Source organism: Tachypleus tridentatus, chromosome 10 (assembly GCF_004210375.1).
Source record: "Tachypleus tridentatus isolate NWPU-2018 chromosome 10, ASM421037v1, whole genome shotgun sequence".
Taxonomy (NCBI): Eukaryota; Metazoa; Arthropoda; class Merostomata; order Xiphosura; family Limulidae; genus Tachypleus; species Tachypleus tridentatus.
This window is the reverse complement of record NC_134834.1, coordinates 6542616-6566789: the sequence shown is the minus strand read 5'-3', so window position 1 is coordinate 6566789 and position 24174 is coordinate 6542616. Positions and strand designations below refer to the sequence as shown.

Below are 24174 nucleotides of genomic sequence, written 5' to 3'. Positions count from 1 at the left end.
TACTTTGTTTATTGTTTTTTCTAAGTGGTAGATGATTCTGTTTACTTTGTTTATTGTTTTTTCTAAGTGGTAGATGATTCTGTTTACTTTGTTTATTGTTTTTTCTAAGTGGTAGATGATTCTGTTTACTTTGTTTATTGTTTTTTCTAAGTGGTTGATGATTCTGTTTACTTTGTTTATTGTTTTTTCTAAGTGGTAGAGGATTAGCGGTAAGATGATAATACAGTTCTATTAAGAACGCCAGCTTCAATGTTTTGGAAATAACAGGTCTGAATTCACATAAATAAAAAAAAACATTGTCATTTGGATTCATTTAGACTCTGACTTTAGTATAAACATCTGACAACTGATCAGTTTAAGAAGGAGAAATAAGCTTAAACTGATCAGTTTTAACTTATTCAGTAGCCAAAAGTTCTCCACTGGTGACTTATACAATAGCAAAAAAATGTTTAAACTTTCAATACCAACATCCAAAGTGAAGATTTCTAGTGCATCAGTAAGATGTCTAGACAAGGCAACAAGTATTTGGCTAGCTTTAGCTTTTCTGTGAAGCATTTAAAATATTACGTCTTGCATCAATCTACCGGTTAACGTTTTAACTGTCTGTAACCATTTCAAGACAGTTCAGACAACAGATAGACATTCTAACTCTGTAGTTGTAATAATTTCTTTCTGCAAAGTTAAATGTTTTGAGAATATACACTACTACACTCTTCTGACACAGAATTTCTCCCAATCCAAAACTTGAGGCATATGTGTGCATAAAATAATGTTCGTCTTCTTTTGGAAGTTGCAGAACATATAAAGTATGCTTTACTTTCTCGGATGCATCTTAACACAGAAGGATTCGTTTCCACCTGATGCGCTTCCTTTGTAATTGATAAAGGTTCTGTAACAGGGTTTGAAATGAACTGACAATACCATGCACACATACCCAAGAATGTGCTTTGAAATTTGGAAATGTAAGAGCTTTCATTTTGTTACCATTTGTGTGTACTTCCTCAGAAGTAAGTATATATCCTAAATATGATTTCTGGTTAGCAAAAATTTGCTGACAGAAATTACAGACTCATTTGGCTGCTATTTTTGATATATAAATGATGGATGAACATAAAACTGTTATTATGTATATTTTACGTATCCTTATTTTACTAGCTTCCTATTGTTATTATTTCTTAGGGTTTGATATTGATAACGTTGCTGTTTCTTGTTTAAATATTTGTCTTTAAGAATGAAATATGTGATTAGTCCTGGCTAAGCATTATTTTATTTATTAATGATTTCTCAAAAAGCTTCTGTCGAAACAGTCTATAACAAGGCAGAAAATGAATTATAAGCAGAGACAGTCATGTGAAAAAGTTAGGACACCCTAAGAAAGCCTGTGTATTTGTGTAACATTTTGGATATATAGATATTTAATCTCAATTTCAACAATACTAAGAGATTATAGGAATATAACTAAACAATTAAAACTGAAGAAAAGACTTTTCAAGATCTGTAAATGTAATTCTACAAAAATGCATATTCTAACTGAGGAAAAAGTTAGGACACCCTACCCCTAATAGCTAGTGTTACCCCCTTTGGCTGAAATAACTGCAGTGAGATGTTTCTTGTAGCCATCTACCAGTCTCTGACATCGGTCTGAAGAAAGTTTTCCCCACTCCTCAATGCAGAATTCTTTCAGGTGTGAGATGTTTGAGGGGTTTCTTGCATGTACAGCCCGTTTCAAGTCACCCCACAGCATCTCAATGGGATTAAGATCTGGGCTTTGACTCGTCCATTCCAGGACTCTCCATTTCTTAGTTTTCAGCCAGTCCTTGGTGGATTTACTGGTATGTTTTGGGTCAATTTCGTGTTGCAGGGTCCAGTTCCGCTTCAGCTTTAATTTTCGTACAGATGGTCTCACATGATCCTCAAGCAACCTCTGATACACAGTAGAATTCATGGTGGATTCTATGATTGTGAGCTGTCCAGGTTCTGCTGCAGCAAAGCAGCCCCAAACCATGACACTTCCACCTTTATGCTTCATAGTTGGTATGAGGTTCTTTTCCTGGAATGCTGTATTTGGTTTACGCCAAACATGTCCTCTGTTCTGGCGTTAAAATAATTTAAATTTGGGCTCATCTGTCCAAAGAACATTATTCCGGAAGTCCTGGTCTTTGCCTACATTCTCTCTGTCAAACTTCAGTCTGGTCTTGATGTTTCTCTTAGAGAGCAAATGTTTCCTCCTTGCACACCTCCCATGCAAGTTAAACTTGTGCAGACTCTTTCTGATTGTAGAGACATGCACTTTCACATCAACAGTAGCCAGAGCCTGCTGTAAGTCCCGTGATGACATGTTAGGGTGTTTGGAGACTTCTTTTAGCATCTTGCGGTTTGCTCTCGAGGTGAACTTGCTTGGACGACCAGACCTGGGCATGTTGGCAGTTGTTTCGAAGGCCCTCCACTTGTTGACTACTTTCCGGACAGTGGAATGGCTGGTTTCAAAATCTTTTTGGGACCTTTTTAAATCCCTTACAAGACTCATAAGCGGCTGCAATTTTCTTTCTGAAGGCCTCATACAGCTCTTTTGCTCTCACCATGGTGCTCACTCTCACTTCAACAGTCAGGAGCACACCAAACTAAATGTCTGAGGTTTAAATTGGACAAGCCTCGCTCAAAATGCTGAGTAACGATCTTCTAATCATGTGCACCTGGTGTGATACACCTGCGTGTGAGTTGAGCCATTTTAATAATGGGAATAAATGTGGGGGTGTTCTAACTTTTCCTCAGTTAGAATATGCATTTTTGTAGAATTACATTTACAGAAGATCTTGAAAAGTCTTTTCTTCAGTTTTAATTGTTCAGTTATATTCCTATAATCTCCCAATATTGTTAAAATTGAGATTAATTATCTATATATCCAAAAATGTTACAAAAATACACAGGCTTTCATAGGGTGTCCTAACTTTTTCACATGACTGTAGATACTGAATCAATTTTTTTTTGTTTCCATATCCCTACAGTTGAAACATATATATGCACACATGATAACAATACAACTTGAAGGTAAGTAAAAAAGCAATTTTAGTTAAATGTTTAGAACTTATGGAGGTTGCATCTTCAGCAGTTTATTATATTTATAATAATGTTATAACGATTTTTTCGGGAAAAGACCCAGTCCATATAATAATAACAAATCATCTTATTTCGTTCTTAATGTTGCAGGTCTAAGTTTACAAATGATTTTTAAACTGAAACATTTCGTTAATGGCAATACGACTACTATACAAATAAGATTCTATACTTCTTTGGTTAATCTACTGAATAGCTTAATATAAATAATAACTTGCAACGATTCAAATACTTCAGACATGCCAACCATTACGATTTGAGCGTAATCATTACGATTTTGGTGTATACATTACGACTATACGCTCATACAGACAAATATTACGACTTGTTGCAACTCCCAAATTATTATATATTATACAGGCCTATACAATAAAGTGATAAATTGTTCCCCCCAGGGCTTGAAAGGGGTGATAATAAATTTTCTAGTGAGATACAAATAAATGTTGATAATAAATAAAAGACATAGTCCAAATGGCTACTTGCGATAATCATGTTTGTGTTTGAAATAATAATAAAAAATTTGTATCTCCGACATCTACCAATAGTTTGAATGCGGTGCTTCTCCATTCTGAGTACGTGGGGGGATCCGTAGTTACGTCATCAGTGCTTGTCAGCCAATCAGCACTCGCTTAGATGGGTATTTATCGTTTTCTAAGCGGCATAGAAACACCAATGCGATCGTTCACAAGTTGGAAAAAAAAAGAGGCCTCGCTCACCAGATTGTCTTGTTTCTGGCAAATCTAAAAGGACTAAAACTGTGAATCAAAAATTTAGGAAAGAGTATAGTGCAAAATATCCGGTCATTGCATCAAAAGTCAGTGACAGTCGTGCATTTTGTACAGTTTGTCATATCGATTTTTCTGTGGCGCATGGCGGGATAAACGATTGTTCCAGACATACAAAATCGGCATCTCACCAACAAAAGGCTGAGGCGAAGACAAAAACGAGGCAGATAACGACATTTATAAATAAGAATTCAGAATATGAAACCATAAATGCAGAAGTGATGTTCACGCAATTCGTCATTGCTCATAATTTACCCCTAGCTGTAGCCGATCATGCAGGACATCTATTCAGAAAAAATATTCCCAGACTCTGATATAGCGAAAAAATATGGCTAATAAATGAGCAATATATAGCAGTAATAAATAATAATAGTTATAATAATAATAAACAGCTTAAAGACATTGGTCAGGCCTAGCAGCCGCAAATGATAAAGAGCTCTGTCTACAATCATTACTACGCTCAGTCATTTGAAATAGTTGGCATCTCTGATACTTACTTCATTCGGTGGCTGGTACCATCATCCGAAAGTTAAGAACTGTGTTATTGATTTTTGTATTTATAATATAGCCTTACTTTAATTGTTTCTAATTCTAAGTGCTTTGAAAAATTACTAAATTTTTCCAATACCACATTGGGCTATCTGCTGAGTCCACTAATGGGAATCAAACCCCTGATTTTAGTGTTGTAAATCCATAAACTCGCCCGCTGTACGAGCGGGAGACAAGTTTGATAGGATGCCTTGTATCTGACTTTATTATATCTGTTGTTTTTCGTATTTTATTAGAAAGTTGCTCTTTTTATATATGATTTCTTCACTGGATATCTAGTAATGTAATTATCTTTAGCAATCCGAAATGTTTAATAGAATACACTTTTTTCTGCTTTTGTTCGCGTTATTTTTTATGATTAAACCACATTTTCTGTTGAGTGAGCTGATAAATATATTACTCTCGTTGTGATAACGCATTTCACCTGGTGAGTAGCGTTATCGTTATATGTTTTCGGTGTTGAATGGTGTCTTTTGCTGTGTGAGATAGAGACTAAGCCTATTTAGTTAGTTTGTTTTTGTTGTTTAAAATTGTATTTATAATTATATATATTTCCATCTGTCCAGGTAAGGTTTTTTAAGTGATACGTGACAGACTGGTTAGTAAAAAAAATTAAACATAAATAAACATATGAGCGTAGACATATTCAAGAAGTTAAGTATTTTTATAGTGAATTATGATAATATTGGTGAGAGGGGGCCTAACGGTACGTTTACACTGTTTTATCGAATACAGTCTATATGTGTGTTCAGTTTATAACCTTTTTTTTCATGCTGGTGTCATTTTAGTTAACATTACCGGCTTCGCACATTATTTAAAATAAAGTGCCGACTAACCAAATCGTGTTAAAATTAAACGTTTTTTCTTAACGATCATGTATTCATAGGTGTTTGTTACTGGGTTTATTTTATGTTGGTAATCTCATGAGTGAACTTAATAGTTTTGTTTCGGTTTCACATTTAAGTTGGGTACATGCACAAACAAACTTTGAAATATGTCTTACCATAGAATGGCTAGCATTTGTGTTGGCTTACCACATAGTTTGTATTTGTGTCTTGGAAATTGTTTGTATATAGACTTGTGAATTAAACTCAGTAGCAACAGGGTAGACACAAGCTGTGCTGCATTTAACGAAGTTTACATTGTCAAATAGTTAAAGTAACTAGAGCCAACAAGAAAAAAAATAGTTAAAAATCACAGTTTTTACCTGTCATATATAATAATCCTACATCAGGTAAGAGTAACTGCATTAAATTTACTGTGGTAACATTAAGCCTATACAAGATGAACCACATATTTTATATTACCACTCTGAAAAATAAAATATTAAATCCATGTTTTAAATTTTAGAAAGTTATCTAACCCCATCTTGTTTAAGGTTCCAGTCTCTACCACTGTTTATGGGAACTCATTTGATAAGCTAATCACTTTGTTAGAAAATAACTCTTATTTTTTAATCTGAACTAGTATTTTGTTGTTTGTGATACATCTGGAAAAAACAACAACAAAGTAATGGTTAGTAAATTTATAATAAAAATACAAAATATGCACAGAAGCATAACTAATATTGATTGGACATCATAAGAATATTCATCTGTACTTAAAGTGTACTTGCTTACGCTCCTACGAGGTCTGTTCAAAAATACGCTGACTGTTTGAATTGCGCGGCCCAGTTGGTTCCAGGGAATCCGCTTGGTGTCGCTAGGTTTGCACAGATCAGCTGATTACGATGCCATTTCCCGATTGCAGATATCTTCATTTGTGTATTAGCTACGCAGTTTTAAGTGAAGTGAGATTTTTTTCGTTTGGCAGATTTCAGAATGAATGACCTGAAGGAGCAACGACTTGCTGTGAAATTTTGTGTTAAACTTGGAAAATCTGCGACTGAAACTTTTGCTATGCTTAACACGGCTTACGGTGATGTTGCTATGAAGCGTATGGCATGTTTCAAGTAACATGAACATTTTAAGGATGGTCGACAGTCCATTGAAGATGATGAGCGTCCTGGACGTCTTTCCACGCCAACTGACAACCCACACGCCGACAAAATCAACACCTGGTGCGGGCAAATCGATGTCTGACTGTCAGGAGCTTGCTGAAGAGTGTGGGATATCAGTTAGTTCTTGTTACGAATTTGACCAAAAATTGAAGATGCACCGCATTGCTGCGAAATTCAGCCCTCAGAACTCGTGAGTTTTTGGCCAAACACTCGATCACTGTTCTTCCCCACCCACCCCCTACTCACCTAACCTTGCTCCTTGCGATTTTTTCTTGTTCCCCAAACTCAAAAGACCCTTGAAAGGAAGAAGATTTGAGACGATTCCCAAGATTAAGGCAAATGCGACGATGGAGATGGAGGACATTACAAAAGAAGCGTACCAGGACTGTTTCAACAAGTGGAAACACCGTTGGGATAAGTGTGTGCGTTAGGGAGGAGAGTACTTTGAAGGGGTGGGTCCCAGACCTGTAACTTCTAAATAAATTACATTTTGTTTTATGACGTCAGTCCGCGTATTTTTTGAACAGCCCTCGTATATTGGAGGAAGTACAGTGGTGACATACTCCACTAATATCTCTCTAAGTATGTGTACACTTCCTGATAGAATTTTCTCTTGTGATCACTAGTTACATAATGTTCACTTCTGTCATGTTAGATAAATCTGACTGTGGCATAACTAGTTACATAATGTCCACTTCTGTCATGTTAAATAAATCTTATTATGGCATAACTAGTTATATAATGCCTACTTCTGTTGTGTTAAATAAATCTGATTATGGTATAACTAGTTACATAATGTCCACTTCTGTTGTGTTAAATAAATCTGATTATGGTATAACTAGTTACATAATGTTCACTTCTGTTGTGTTAAATAGATCTGATTATGGTATAACTAGTTACATAATGTCCACTTCTGTTGTGTTAGATAAATATGATTATGGTATAACTAGTTACATAATGTCCACTTCTGTCATGTTAGATAAATCTGATTATGGTATAACTAGTTACATAATGTCCACTTCTGTTATGTTAAATAAATCTGATTATGGCAAACCTAGTTGTGTAATGTCTACTTCTGTCGTGTTAAATAAATCTGACTGTGCCAAACCTAGTTATGTAATGTCTACTTCTGTCGTGTTAAATAAATCTGACTGTGCCAAACCTAGTTATGTAATGTCTACTTCTGTCGTGTTAAATAAATCTGACTGTGGCATAACTAGTTATGTAATGTCTACTTCTGTCGTGTTAAATAAATCTGACTGTGCCAAACCTAGTTGTGTAATGTCTACTTCTGTCATGTTAAATAAATCTGACTGTGCCAAACCTAGTTGTATAATGTCTACTTCTGTCGTGTTAAATAAATCTGACTGTGCCAAACCTAGTTGTATAATGTCTACTTCTGTCGTGTTAAATAAATCTGACTGTGCCAAACCTAGTTGTATAATGTCTACTTCTGTCGTGTTAAATAAATCTGACTGTGCCAAACCTAGTTGTATAATGTCTACTTCTGTCGTGTTAAATAAATCTGACTGTGCCAAACCTAGTTGTATAATGTCTACTTCTGTCGTGTTAAATAAATCTGACTGTGCCAAACCTAGTTGTATAATGTCTACTTCTGTCGTGTTAAATAAATCTGACTGTGCCAAACCTAGTTGTATAATGTCTACTTCTGTCGTGTTAAATAAATCTGACTGTGCCAAACCTAGTTGTATAATGTCTACTTCTGTCGTGTTAAATAAATCTGACTGTGCCAAACCTAGTTGTATAATGTCTACTTCTGTCGTGTTAAATAAATCTGACTGTGCCAAACCTAGTTGTATAATGTCTACTTCTGTCGTGTTAAATAAATCTGACTGTGCCAAACCTAGTTGTATAATGTCTACTTCTGTCGTGTTAAATAAATCTGACTGTGGCAAACCTAGTTGTATAATGTCTACTTCTGTCGTGTTAAATAAATCTGACTGTGGCAAACCTAGTTGTATAATGTCTACTTCTGTCGTGTTAAATAAATCTGACTGTGCCAAACCTAGTTGTATAATGTCTACTTCTGTCGTGTTAAATAAATCTGACTGTGGCAAACCTAGTTGTATAATGTCTACTTCTGTCGTGTTAAATAAATCTGACTGTGCCAAACCTAGTTGTATAATGTCTACTTCTGTCGTGTTAAATAAATCTGACTGTGCCAAACCTAGTTGTATAATGTCTACTTCTGTCGTGTTAAATAAATCTGACTGTGCCAAACCTAGTTGTATAATGTCTACTTCTGTCGTGTTAAATAAATCTGACTGTGCCAAACCTAGTTATGTAATGTCTACTTCTGTCGTGTTAAATAAATCTGACTGTGCCAAACCTAGTTATGTAATGTCTACTTCTGTCGTGTTAAATAAATCTGACTGTGCCAAACCTAGTTATGTAATGTCTACTTCTGTCGTGTTAAATAAATCTGACTGTGCCAAACCTAGTTATGTAATGTCTACTTCTGTCGTGTTAAATAAATCTGACTGTGGCAAACCTAGTTATGTAATGTCTTCTGCTGTTGTGTTAAATTAATCTGACTGTGGCAAATCTAGTTGTGTAATGTCTTCTGCTGTTGTGTTAAATTAATCTGACTGTGATTTCAGCAGAATCTGTAAAGTAAGATTCTCTTGAAAAATTGACTTGTATTGAAACCACCAAGATTTGACTAGCAATGACCACTGATTATAAACACTGACTTAATCATGCCAGTTCACCACCAAGCTGGTGATTCATGTGTAACATTTCTTAATACTGACTTAATTATACCAGTTCACCACCAAGCTGGTGATTCATGTGTAACATTTCATAACACTGACTTAATCATGCCAGTTCACCACCAAGCTGGTGATTCATGTGTAACATTTCATAACACTGACTTAATCATGCCAGTTCACCACCAAGCTGGTGATTCATGTGTGACATTTCATAACACTGACTTAATCATGCCAGTTCACCACCAAGCTGGTGATTCATGTGTAACATTTCTTAACACTGACTTAATCATGCCAGTTCACCACCAAGCTGGTGATTCATGTGTGACATTTCCTAACACTGACTTAATCATGCCAGTTCACCACCAAGCTGGTGATTCATGTGTAACATTTCCTAACACTGACTTAATCATGCCAGTTCCACACTAAGCTGATGATTCATGTGTAACATTTCTTAACACTGACTTAATCATGCCAGTTCACCACCAAGCTGGTGATTCATGTGTAACATTTCCTAACACTGACTTAATCATACCAGTTCACCACCAAGCTGGTGATTCATGTGTAACATTTCCTAACACTGACTTAATCATGCCAGTTCCACACCAAGCTGATGATTCATGTGTAACATTTCCTAACACTGACTTAATCATGCTAGTTCACCACCAAGCTGGTGATTCATGTGTAACATTTCCTAACACTGACTTAATCATGCCAGTTCACCACCAAGCTGATGATTCATGTGTAACATTTCATAAAAGTTGCACATTTTGAATCTAAAACAGTTTTGTAGCCATCACCAGTTTTCCTGGTTCATTGATCAGTCCATGTCTGTAACCTGATGCCTCCTACAGTATTGTTGACCAACAAAGGTTCCTTTTTGAAGTTTAAACTATCTCATGGAAATACCTTATTTCCAAACCATTGTCTTGTAGCCAAAACAGTCACTACCTTCAGGAATAGTTTTTAATAAGAATTTATTACAAAGAAACATTTCTAATTGTTTTGATAAAGGAAAACAGCCAATCATTTTTTATCTTATGTCTACAGAAGTTGTTGTCAAGATCCCTTAGAGACATTTCTCTATATGGTTTGAAATACATCCATAGTTAGAATATTATGTGGAAAAGAATACATCTTTTGAAAGATATGCTTGAAAATTCAGTTGAATAATATACACAGGATATGGTTCCAGTTAGTTTGGCTGTTTCAGCTTAAGAAATGTTAGAGAGTTTGAGTAGTGAGGTTTAAATTTGTATTTTTCATCATTAACATATTGTTTAACCTAATGTAAACAAGACAAAATCAGAGATGAGTACTGACCACTTGGAAAATTTCTGATCATTTACAGACTGACTGTCCATCTTCAGCTGCCAGACCTCTGGACATTTTGTGAAAAAATGTTGCACACATCCACAGTTTTTGTTTGTTTCTGCAATCTTATATGTTTCAAAGTTCTGTCAGCATTAAGTTTGAGTTAGAACACTAGAATTTATAGTTAAATCCCAACAATGCAAATGGCCTGTTGTGTGATTTTAACAACAAATAAACATTATATGACTTTTAATTATATATTAAATATCATTCTCTATAAAAACATACAATCAAATATATAAAACTACTTTGAATTGGCTTACTGGTAATACCAATGAAGTATTTAACTTCCAAGACACTTATCTCTAGAAATGAAACTAACATTGTAATTCTAAGATTTCTAAACTGTCTGTATATTAATATTGCATGAATTTAAAATATTTATCACTAATAACTTTATTTCGGGTATTTTGTAGGTTTAATTATATTACAGTATTTCTTGTAAAGTCACAAATGGCCAATAATCATTGTTCCCAGCTACAGTTAAGAAAATAACACTATGTAACACAAATTTTGTTCCTGGATAGTATGTGTTATTTTTTAATTACTTATGTTGTAAAAGTATAGAAAATGGCCATTATTCTCTTCAAACTGGACCCGGCATGGCCAAGCGTGTTAAGGCGTGCGACTCGCAATCCGAGGGCCGCGGGTTCGAATCCCTGCCGCACCGAACATGCTCGCCCTTTCAGCCATGGGGGCATTATAATGTGACGGTCAATCCTGCTGTTCGTTGTTAAAAGAGTAGCTCAAGAGTTGGCGGTGGGTGGTGATGATTACCTGCCTTCCCTCTAGTCTTACACTGCTAAATTAGGGACGGCTAGCGCAGATAGCCCTTGAGTTGCTTTGTGTGAAATTCAAAAGAAACAAACAAACAAAACTCTTCAAACTTTGCTTTTGTGACCTGAATAATAAAATTTAGAAATTAATCTATTTTCTATGTAAAAACGGGCAAACTTGCACATTTTCATTTACATGCGGACTGAATAAAACAACATATGAATCAAGATTTACATGTACTCATACTAAAGTTATACAAAAAATGTTTAGAAGTGAGTAATTTTTCGAGATTTGTGACTGTAATGTAAATCGCTTTCACGTATCAGCCCCCAAGTACAGTCTCTCATCATGTTTTTGTTATACAATCTCAAGTCACAAAAGCAAAGTTTGAAGAGGAAAATAGGTTTTTTTCCATTTACTTTAGGCATAAGCAATTGGGAAATAACACTTTCTGTCCAGGAACAAGAAACAGTAAACTTTTGTTACATAGTGTAATTAATCATATAGATAATAAAATAGATATTTTTTTATGTCACTGTGTTTATCCTTTAGAAGATGTACTGTGTTAACTCTGTGGAACATGTCTCAATCATAAAAAAAAATATGTAGAATTTCAGAAAGTGATATTTTTGTGGGTTTTTATGGACTTATAGTAGTTGAAAATGATGGTGAAGACTGGAAGTGAGGTTGATCCTCTCCGAGAAGAAAGAGAAGGGAAAGTTCAGGAAGTTGGTTCCCAGGCTGTTTGGTCCTTGTCCTCGTGTAAGCCAGGTGAGGAAACTGTCTGTTTGGTCATTGTCCTCGTGAAAGCCAGGTGAGGAAACTGTCTGTTTGGTCATTGTCCTCGTGAAAGCCAGGTGAGGAAACTGTCTGTTTGGTCATTGTCCTCGTGAAAGCCAGGTGAGGAAACTGTCTGTTTGGTCATTGTCCTCGTGAAAGCCAGGTGAGAAAACTGTCTGTTTGGTCATTGTCCTCGTGAAAGCCAGGTGAGGAAACTGTCTGTTTGGTCATTGTCCTAGTGAAAGCCAGGTGAGGAAACTGTCTGTTTGGTCATTGTCCTCGTGAAAGCCAGGTGAAGAAACTGTCTGTTTGGTCATTGTCCTCGTGTAAGCCAGGTGAGGAAACTGTCTGTTTGGTCATTGTCCCCGTGTAAGCCAGGTGAGGAAACTGTCAGAAGTGTAATTATCAACACTACTTAGAAATCTCTTCATGTTTATAAAAATGTTATTAAACAGAAGTTGTCTATTTAATGAAAATTGGATTACTATGGGAAATTGTTTGTGAAGTTATAGGGTGGACATGATAATGTGATGGTCAGTTTCATTACTTGTTGGTAAAAGGGTAATCCAGTAATTGATGGTGGGTGGTGTTAATCAGCTGATTTCCTTAGTCTGTCATTTCAGATTACGAAGTTAGCACAGATAGCCCTCATCTAGCTTTCAAGTGATATTCCACAAACAAACATAACCAAAGATTTGCAAAAGAAACTTTTAAAATTCATATTTTAATTTTTTTTATTTTGGTGGTAACAAACCATTCAGAAAATGTTTGTGTTATTTAAAATTTGATTAAAAATGTTCACTTTTAAATTCATGATCATTTGATAGCTGTTTTTTAAAGTACACTTTAGTGATGAACATTATTATAAAGAAAACTTTAGATTTAAGTTTCAAAAATTCAAAAAATAATTGAAAGATAAAGCCTTTACAGACATAAAACTAGATTTCATTTAGTGCAAAATAAATACTGAGTTTAATAATTCAGTTTTGGACTCTAAAACCAGTTTTAATTGTAATAGTACATTCATTAAAAAGAAATAAATGTTGTATAATAATTAATGCCAGAAACTGTGTTTTAATTTCTTTTTAAAATCTATATTTGTTCTTTTAATTAGATTTTGTGTCTGTTTACTTAGTCACATGTTGTATAATAATTAATGCCAGAAACTGTGTTTTAATTTCTTTTTAAAATCTATATTTGTTCTTTTAATTAGATTTTGTGTCTGTTTACTTAGTTTTAATTAGTATTATTTTCTTTCATTTAACCCTATGTGGATAAGTTAGGGTCAAAGTGCACATAATAACTTTCTTAAACAGCCTCTGACAAATAATAGACACAGTGGTGATTATATGTTTTAAAGTGACACCTAGTATTTTTTTTCCCACTTTATTCGTGCTAAGAGCTGTGCAAAGTAGGGCTTCACTCTAGAAAGGTCTTGGCTCTTGGAACTATTTTCACATTCCTTGAGTCCTCACCCAACCTTTGTTTCAAAGATTTTAATGGAGAAATAAGCACTTCATATGAAGTGAAGTGTTGGAACAGTAATGTAATGACTTTCAGTGGAATATGTGGGTTGTGAATATGTGTTGGAACAGTAATGTACTGACTTTCAGTGGAATATGTGGGTTGTGAATATGTGTTGGAACAGTAATGTACTGACTTTCAGTGGAATATGTGGGTTGTGAATATGTGTTGGAACAGTAATGTACTGACTTTCAGTGGAATATGTGGGTTGTGAATATGTGTTGGAACAGTAATGTACTGACTTTCAGTGGAATATGTGGGTTGTGAATATGTGTTGGAACAGTAATGTACTGACTTTCAGTGGAATATGTGGGTTGTGAATATGTGTTGGAACAGTAATGTACTGACTTTCAGTGGAATATGTGGGTTGTGAATATGTGTTGGAACAGTAATGTACTGACTTTTGTCTTAAAAACGTACAAAAATTCAAAGATGCTTTAGTTAGATAAAACTTATTTTTCTCTAAATAATTAAAAGATTTATGAATGAAAGTGCAGAAGAGTGTTTAAAAATATTTGCTGTATTGAGTGTCAAGGAAACTTTTTGCCCACTGCCATGGCTCATTATGTTGGCTGGAATATAACAGTAACAGTTAGGACAGAAAGTATTTGTACTCCTGTGTTCCAAGTGGTTTTTTTGCTCATAACTTTAAAAGTATCACGATTAGGCTAATAGAAGTATAATATATTATAAATATTATACTAATACACATCTACATAAATTTGTATGTAAATTAAATGACAAATAAACTGTTTATAAACAAATAACCAAAAATAGGAGGAGCATAAAGTGTTCGTACAGTTCAGAACGTGTGAGAAAACTGATATTCCCGTAAACATTTTGTTTAGTTTGGTGAATAAACTACATTATACCATTCCAGAACTAGACACTGGGTTCATAATTATTTGATAGCCAGCAAAAAATGTACTTCCAGCAATTTAGCTCCATCTTCTCATTATCTGCTTGGTCATCATGGCGAACAGGAAACAACTGTCCAGTGATTTAAAAAAAACCAAATTATTGTAAAATACAAGTCTCATGTGTCTCTTTCCGGTATTGCTACACAACTTTATGTGCCGAAATCTACTGTTCAAAGCATAATTGCCAAGTTTAAGCTTACAGGATCAACTGCTAACCTCCATCATTCCGGATGCCCCACCAAAATTCCAGGGGAAACCAAGAGGAAGGTTCTCGGAGAAGTTAGTAGGAACCCTTGTTTAATACGTAATGATACGTTTAATCAATACGTTTAATACAGAAACTGGTAAGGGAAACTGGGGTTGAAGTAAGCACCTCTACAGTTACGAACATATTATGCTCTTCTGCGTTCAAAGCATGCCGTCCTCGTAGAACTCCATATTTAAGGCCTATTCATTTCGAAGCATGATTGAGGTAAGCAAGAATGCATAATAATAAACCCTTTACCTATTGGAAGAGTATTCTTTGGTCAGACGAGACTAAAATCGAGCTTTTCGGCCACAATAATGTTTGCAATATTTTTTGTAAGAAAGAACAAAATCTTTCAAAGAATACCGTCTCTACAGCTAAACACGGAGGTGGCTCGATCATGCTGTGGGGCTTCTTCAGCTCTTCTGGTATAGGCAGACTTCACCGCATCAACAGAATCATGAAAAAAGAAGAGTACGTTGATATATTAGGCACTTATATCAAGAATGATGCTCAGAATTTGCGGCTTGGGCGTCATTGGATCTTCCAGCACGACAATGACTCTAAGCACACATCAAAATATGTGCAATCCTAGTTGCAGAGGAACCATATAAGCATTCTGGAGTGGCCGTCGCAGTCACCTGATCTCAACCCAGTTGAAAACATTTGGCTTGAGTTGAAGACTAGGGTTCATCAGTGTCATCCAAAAACTTGCAAGAGTTGGAGGCCTTCTGTAAAGAAGATTGGAAGAAAATACCAGTCAAGTACTGTCAAACGATCATGGAGAGCTATGAGGAGAGATTGTGCCAAGTAATTCACCCGAAAGGCTACACAACTGACCATTAAAGTAGACGCCCGAACACTTTCTGCCCCTCCTCTGTTTGGTTATTTGTTTATAAACAGTTTATTTGTCATTCAGTTTACATAAAACTTTATGTAGATGTGTGTTAGTATAATATTTATAACATACTGTACTTTCATTATCCTAATCATGATACTTTTTAAGTTATGAGATAAAAACTACTCACGACGCAGGGGTACGATCACTTTCTGTCGTAAGTGTAGATGCTAATGATATAACCTATTATCCTGAACAACAGCCATTATGATGTGAACTGGATGAAGATGGTGAAGTGTAATTGTTATTAATTTTACATGATGGGATTTGAGTAAGAATTAATGTGATTCTGTGTTCAAATGTCAAGAACACTTAACTGATACTTTAACTCACTATTTCTTTCTTGAAAATATTACAGGGTTTGGTGTGGATCAGATACGAGATAACAGTTTAGAGACCTACTGGCAATCTGATGGACCTCAACCTCATTTAGTTAACATCCAGTTTCGAAGAAAAACCACAATTCAGGATGTCTGTATCTACGCTGATTACAAACTTGATGAAAGTTACACACCAAATAGGTGAGTACAGCTGCTTTATGTAGACTTGAAGTGTTTCAGACATGTAAATTTTATATGCTCGATTCAGAATGAAAATACTCATAAAAATTCCAATTGAAACATGCCTTAACCTGCTTTCAGAGACTGATATAAAAATTATGAAGCATAGGTTACTTAGACATTGGAAGTGGTTGAGGAATGTATCATGTCTAACTGTCACTGGAATCTGGCCAAGAGAATCTAAGTGGTCAGTGCTATGTTAGCTACTGTCACTAGAAATGTTCTCTCATGTAGGTCGACTTGGCTACTTTCATCTCAAGTGCTATGGTGATGTGAGTGGGGTTTTCTGGTGATCACGTGTACTTTAATCACTCAGACTGGATACTTGAAGCAGCAACAGGATCTGGCAACATTTGTTGGCCAAGCTGAAACCTTTAGAAACAGTAATAGTCCATCATAAAACATTTTACCTGAAACACAGATCCAAGAGAAGTCTACTTATAAAAATGTGTATTTTTATGCAATGTATGTTGTCCAATTGAAAGCCATCAACAGGAACAGAACCTGCCATCTATATTCTAAGTTTGAATATCCAGCTATGGTGCATTCTAGAAAGGGTTTGTACTGGTGGTAAGTTCTAGTTTCTTTTCAATCTCAAATGGTGATTAGCAGGGTTGTGTTCTGGCACTAAGGTTGTTTGGGATTATTGGTTTATTTTTTTCTTAAAATACTTTCAAGATGTCTGTACAGTTCCAGCCACAGAAACCAGCATCAAATACAGAACATCTAAGTAGCTTTTCAACTTGAAGAGAGTTGAGACGTCCAGAAACTATATGAAGGAAGTAATACAGGAACTGTTTCTTGTAGGACACTGCACAGATAGAAAATCATTATAACAACAAGGTTCTCTGAAGCAACAGACAAATATGGCTCAACCATCAGTATTCTCATGAACAAACTTAAAACATTGTCATTGACTTCATCTACTTCAGAGGAATCCTACATGAAACCACCCTAACTGACCAGGAAGTGAAAGTGTGCTACAGAAGACAAGCAGTTTACTTTAAATGCCAGAAAGCATAACTGTGGGATACATTAGAAACTAATCTTTATCGGGCAGTGTTTCATCAGTATCAGATATAAACATAGTACAGAAAAGATCTGGGAAAAATACCATCTGCATGACATCGTAACTCATTTGTCAGGAAAAACACCATCTGCATGACATCGTAACTCATTTGTCAGGAAAAACAGCATCTGCATGACATCGTAACTCATTTGTCAGGAAAAACACCATCTGCATGACATCGTAACTCATTTGTCAGGAAAAACACCATCTGCATGACATCGTGAACTCATTTGTCAGGAAAAACACCATCTTCATGACATCGTAACTCATTTGTCAGGAAAAATACCATCTGCATGACATCGTAACTCATTTGTCAGGAAAAATACCATCTGCATGACATCGTAACTCATTTGTCAGGAAAAAACACCATCTGCATGACATCGTAACTCATTTGTCAGGAAAAACACCATCTGCATGACATTGTAACTCATTTGTCAGGAAAAACACCATCTGCATGACATCGTAACTCATTTGTCAGGAAAAACACCATCTGCATGACATCGTAACTCATTTGTCAGGAAAAACACCATCTGCATGACATCGTAACTCATTTGTCACTAGATAGAGTTGGCAGTAAGAAACTTATTGATATAGTCTTGGTCATTGTCTCCATCAGCAAGACAACATCCTGGATGGTGAGTTACAATAGAGCCTCAGACCATGAACAACTGTGGAAGGAATGAAAACACAATGCTAAACAACTCTAATGGCTAACTGATAAGAAAGCCTGGCAAATCTCTGTTAGAAAACTATTGAATTTGTTAGTGGTTTAAAAATTTGTGATCTTTTCACCCAATTCTCTGATGGTATGATTTTCCAAATAATTATTACATACAATTGTGATGTTTACAAGTTTGTTTTTATTAAATAAATGTATTTTGTATAACAAAGCTTTAATTTAGCCAGTGTTCGTTTAGACAGTAAAATTTATATCACTTTATTATCTTTCTTTATATTAAAACATTTTACTTGTGAAATGATATAACCAGTGATTGGGTGTACTGTCTCTGTAGAATATCTGTGCGGGCGGGAAGTCACTTTCAGGACCTTCAAGAGGTGGAGATGGTGGAGCTGAATGAACCAAGTGGATGGGTGGTTATTCCACTCAAAGACAGCAACGAACGTCCTATCCGTATCTTTCTTGTCCAAGTAGCTGTATTGTCCAATCATCAGAATGGCCGGGACACTCACATGAGACAGATAAAAATCCATTCTCCTGTAGAAACCTCTATCACATCAGCTCTGAACCTTCCTCCTTTCTCAAGTGTACAGTTAGGACAGTACAGTTGTATTAGGTAGAAGTATCCTGAAACATCAAACATTACTATAGAAACCATATCAACTGTTAACCTTTCTCAAGTGTACAGCTATGACAATACAGTTGTATTGGGTAATCTTTGTGTATTCCCCAGTTTATAACCAGAACAGTACAGTTGTGTAATTTCTGTATTTTTGTTTCCTTTTTTTAAGTTGATGTTGAGTTTTCCATATTGGACTTTTATTTTCAAACATTTTCTTTGTATATTAATTATTACAAATTAAATTAACCACAACTACTGGAAATCAGTACAAGTAAATATGAGACTAAATTATTGTATAGACATTAGGATAATGATATGAACATTCCACTTGGAAAAGGCCATTACGCGTTTCTTACAATCTGCTTGAAATACAGTAAAGTGAACTGTTAGAAAGTTGGATCTTGAGGTGCTGTATTATATTCAAACAAAGAAACAACACTTTTAAAGTGAACTGTTAGAAAGTTGGATCTTGAGGTGCTGTATTATATTCAAACAAAGAAACAACACTTTTAAAGTGAACTGTTAGAAAGTTGGATCTTGAGGTGCTGTATTATATTCAAACAAAGAAACAACACTTTAAAGTAAACTGTTAGAAAGTTGGATCTTGAGGTGCTGTATTATATTCAAACAAAGAAACAACACTTTTAAAGTGAACTGTTAGAAAGTTGGATCTTGAGGTGCTGTATTATATTCAAACAAAGAAACAACACTTTTAAAGTAAACTGTTAGAAAGTTGGATCTTGAGGTGCTGTATTATATTCAAACAAAGAAACAACACTTTTAAAGTAAACTGTTAGAAAGTTGGATCTTGAGGTGCTGTATTATATTCAAACAAAGAAACAACACTTTTAAAGTAAACTGTTAGAAAGTTGGATCTTGAGGTGCTGTATTGTATTCAAACAAAGAAACAACACTTTTAAAGTAAACTGTTAGAAAGTTGGATCTTGAGGTGCTGTATTATATTCAAACAAAGAAACAACACTTTTAAAGTAAACTGTTAGAAAGTTGGATCTTGAGGTGCTGTATTATATTCAAACAAAGAAACAACACTTTTAAAGTAAACTGTTAGAAAGTTGGATCTTGAGGTGCTGTATTATATTCAAACAAAGAAACAACACTTTTAAAGTGAACTGTTAGAAAGTTGGATCTTGAGGTGCTGTATTATATTCAAACAAAGAAACAACACTTTTAAAGAAAACTGTTAGAAAGTTGGATCTTGAGGTGCTGTATTATATTCAAACAAAGAAACAACACTTTTAAAGTAAACTGTTAGAAAGTTGGATCTTGAGGTGCTGTATTATATTCAAACAAAGAAACAACACTTTTAAAGTAAACTGTTAGAAAGTTGGATCTTGAGGTGCTGTATTATATTCAAACAAAGAAACAACACTTTTAAAGTAAACTGTTAGAAAGTTGGATCTTGAGGTGCTGTATTGTATTCAAACAAAGAAACAACACTTTTAAAGTAAACTGTTAGAAAGTTGGATCTTGAGGTGCTGTATTATATTCAAACAAAGAAACAACACTTTTAAAGTAAACTGTTAGAAAGTTGGATCTTGAGGTGCTGTATTATATTCAAACAAAGAAACAACACTTTTAAAGTAAACTGTTAGAAAGTTGGATCTTGAGGTGCTGTATTATATTCAAACAAAGAAACAACACTTTTAAAGTGAACTGTTAGAAAGTTGGATCTTGAGGTGCTGTATTATATTCAAACAAAGAAACAATACTTTTAAAGTAAACTGTTAGAAAGTTGGATCTTGAGGTGCTGTATTATATTCAAACAAAGAAACAATACTTTTAAAGTAAACTGTTAGAAAGTTGGATCTTGAGGTGCTGTATTATATTCAAACAAAGAAACAACACTTTTAAAGTAAACTGTTAGAAAGTTGGATCTTGAGGTGCTGTATTATATTCAAACAAAGAAACAACACTTTTAAAGTGAACTGTTAGAAAGTTGGATCTTGAGGTGCTGTATTATATTCAAACAAAGAAACAACACTTTTAAAGTAAACTGTTAGAAAGTTGGATCTTGAGGTGCTGTATTATATTCAAACAAAGAAACAACACTTTTAAAGTAAACTGTTAGAAAGTTGGATCTTGAGGTGCTGTATTATATTCAAACAAAGAAACAACACTTTTAAAGTAAACTGTTAGAAAGTTGGATCTTGAGGTGCTGTATTATATTCAAACAAAGAAACAACACTTTTAAAGTGAACTATTAGAAAGTTGGATCTTGAGGTGCTGTATTATATTCAAACAAAGAAACAACACTTTTAAAGTGAACTATTAGAAAGTTGGATCTTGAGGTGCTGTATTATATTCAAACAAAGAAACAAAACTTTCAAGTGGTTGAACATGTTTTGTGTTAGCTAAGTTTACCAGTAAGCTTTTCTGTATATAAATAACAAGTAATGATTATTCTTTCTGCATATTAACTGAACTTACCAAGATATGTAGTTAATTTTTGTGTACACACACACATAGGAAATATACCAATATTACTCAGTTATTTCTCTTACCTTTCTGTAAGAATGTACTGATACATCTTGTCTCTTGTAAAGTTTTGTACTTCCCTTAACTTCCAAAACTATGGTTAGCTTTTGAATTGTACATATTTCTCAAACTATATTTAAAAAAAAATATATTTTAACGGTTTGTTTCAGTGTCCATGCTCTTTATGGGGGAAACCTACAATCTGATTTTAATTGTTAAATAACTGAGATGCAGAATGTGACATGACCAATGTTACTGTATTATGTAGCTTAATTTGAACTACAAGCCAGATTCACATAACTGTTACATATGTAAGGCTGAATTAATACAACCTTCAAAGATTCTAAAAGGTGTAAAGTCATATCAGAGGTGACACAAACTTTGATTTTGTTATCTGAAAATATACAAAACTTGGTTGTTAACTTACTGTGCTAGCCAAGTGGGTAAACTAGATAATAATACAGTTTAGATATATTACTCATTTGTTTTGCTAGTTTAATATGAACTTGTTTTGTGGCAGAATAGATGAATATGGCTGGTTTATCTGTGTACTAACCTTTTTGCTGGTATTATCTGAATTTGGTTATAACATCTGTTTATCTTGCTAGTTTAATATGAACTTGTTTTGTGACAGGATAGATGAACATGGCTGGTTTATCTGTGTACTAACCATTTTGCTGATACTTGAGTATTATATGAATTTGGTTATAACGTGTTTGTCTTGCTAGTTTAATATGAACTTGTTTTGTGACAGGATAGATGAACATGGCTGGTTTATCTGTGTACTAACCATTTTGCTGGTACTTGAGTATTATCTGAATTTGGTTATAACGTGTTTGTTTTGCTAGTTTAACATGAACTTGTTTTGCAGCAGGATGGATGAACATGGCTGGTTTACCTATGTACTAACCTTTTTGCTGGTATTATCTGAATTTGGTTGTAACATCTGTTTGTTTTGCTAGTTTAACATGAACTTGTTTTGTAGCAGGATAGATGAACATGGCTGGTTTATCTATGTACTAACCATTTTGCTGGTATTATCTGAATTTGGTTATAACATCTGTTTATCTTGCTAGTTTAACATGAACTTGTTTTGTAGCAGGATAGATGAACATGGCTGGTTTATCTTTGTACTAACCTTTTTGCTGGTACTTGAGTATTATCTGAATTTGGTTATAACATCTGTTTATCTTGCTACTTTAACATGAACTTGTTTTGTAGCAGGATGGATGAACATGGCTGGTTTATCTGTGTACTAACCATTTTGCTGGTACTTGAGTATTATCTGAATTTGGTTATAACGTGTTTATCTTGCTAGTTTAACATGAACTTGTTTTGTAGCAGGATAGATGAACATGGCTGGTTTATCTATGTACTAACCATTTTGCTGGTATTATCTGAATTTGGTTATAACATCTGTTTATCTTGCTAGTTTAACATGAACTTGTTTTGTAGCATGATGGATGAACATGGCTGGTTTATCTGTGTACTAACCTTTTTGCTGGTATTATCTGAATTTGGTTATAACATCTGTTTATCTTGCTAGTTTACATGAACTTGTTTTGTAGCAGGATGGATGAACATGGCTGGTTTATCTGTGTACTAACCATTTTGCTGGTACTTGAGTATTATCTGAATTTGGTTATAACGTGTTTATCTTGCTAGTTTAACATGAACTTGTTTTGTAGCAGGATAGATGAACATGGCTGGTTTATCTGTGTACTAACCATTTTGCTGGTACTTGAGTATTATCTGAATTTGGTTATAACGTGTTTGTTTTGCTAGTTTAACATGAACTTGTTTTGTAGCAGGATGGATGAACATGGCTGGTTTATCTATGTACTAACCTTTTTGCTGGTATTATCTGAATTTGGTTGTAACATCTGTTTGTCTTGCTAGTTTAACATGAACTTGTTTTGTAGCAGGATAGATGAACATGGCTGGTTTATCTATGTACTAACCATTTTGCTGGTACTTGAGTGTTATCTGAATTTGGTTATAACATCTGTTTATCTTGCTAGTTTAACATGAACTTGTTTTGTAGCAGGATGGATGAACATGGCTGGTTTATCTGTGTACTAACCATTTTGCTGGTACTTGAGTATTATCTGAATTTGGTTATAACGTGTTTATCTTGCTAGTTTAACATGAACTTGTTTTGTAGCAGGATAGATGAACATGGCTGGTTTATCTGTGTACTAACCATTTTGCTGGTACTTGAGTATTCTCTGAATTTGGTTATAACGTGTTTCTCTTGCTAGTTTAATATGAACTTGTTTTGTGGCAGGATAGATGAACATGGCTGGTTTATCTGTGTACTAACCATTTTGCTGGTATTATCTGAATTTGGTTATAACGTGTTTGTCATGCTAGTTTAATATGAACTTGTTTTTTAGCACGATGGATGAACATGGCTGGTTTATCTGTGTACTAACCATTTTGCTGGTATTATCTGAATTTGGTTATAACATCTGTTTATCTTGCTAGTTTAATATGAACTTGTTTTGTAGCAGGATGGATGAACATGGCTGGTTTATCTGTGTACTAACCTTTTTTGCTGGTATTATCTGAATTTGGTTATAACATCTGTTTATCTTGCTAGTTTAACATGAACTTGTTTTGTAGCAGGATAGATGAACATGACTGGTTTATCTGTGTTCTAACCATTTTGCTGGTACTTGAGTATTATCTGAATTTGGTTATAACGTGTTTGTCTTGCTAGTTTAATATGAACTTGTTTTGTGGCAGGATAGATGAACATGGCTGGTATATCTGTGTACTAACCATTTTGCTGGTACTTGAGTATTATCTGAATTTGGTTATAACGTGTTTGTCTTGCTAGTTTAATATGAACTTGTTTTGTAGCACGATGGATGAACATGGCTGGTTTATCTCTGTACTAACCATTTTGCTGGTATTATCTGAATTTGGTTATAACGTGTTTGTTTTGCTAGTTTAACATGAACTTATTTTGTAGCAGGATGGATGAACATGGCTGGTTTATCTGTGTATTAACCTTTTTGCTGGTATTATCTGAATTTGGTTATAACAT

At 34.6% G+C, this 24174-nt stretch overlaps 1 protein-coding gene across 3 annotated transcripts; it reads left to right on the top strand.

Annotated features, from left to right (window-relative positions):
- The first annotated feature begins 4845 nt into the window (after nucleotides 1-4845).
- Nucleotides 4846-18902, top strand: LOC143228690 (anaphase-promoting complex subunit 10-like). Of its 3 annotated transcripts, none has more exons than XM_076459955.1 (4): nucleotides 4846-4875; nucleotides 11981-12098; nucleotides 16055-16217; nucleotides 18339-18902. In XM_076459955.1, the coding sequence occupies exons 2-4, from the start codon at nucleotides 11990-11992 to the stop codon at nucleotides 18622-18624; spliced, it is 558 nt and encodes a 185-aa protein (XP_076316070.1). In that variant the 5' UTR covers nucleotides 4846-4875; nucleotides 11981-11989; the 3' UTR covers nucleotides 18625-18902. The 3 variants fall into 3 exon arrangements, with proteins under 3 accessions (XP_076316070.1, XP_076316068.1, XP_076316069.1); XM_076459953.1 differs by lacking the exon at nucleotides 4846-4875 and adding an exon at nucleotides 4886-5014; XM_076459954.1 differs by lacking the exon at nucleotides 4846-4875 and adding an exon at nucleotides 4890-4953.
- Nucleotides 18903-24174: the final 5272 nt, after the last annotated feature.

Excerpts from the sequence above, each read along its gene's own strand:
- LOC143228690 (XM_076459955.1), top strand. The coding sequence starts at position 11,990 with ATGATGGTGAAGACTGGAAGTGAGGTTGATCCTCTCCGAGAAGAAAGA. Across the intron at positions 12,099-16,054 it reads CTTGTCCTCGTGTAAGCCAG|GGTTTGGTGTGGATCAGATA; the intron begins GTGAGGAAACTG and ends AAAATATTACAG. Across the intron at positions 16,218-18,338 it reads GAAAGTTACACACCAAATAG|AATATCTGTGCGGGCGGGAA; the intron begins GTGAGTACAGCT and ends CTGTCTCTGTAG.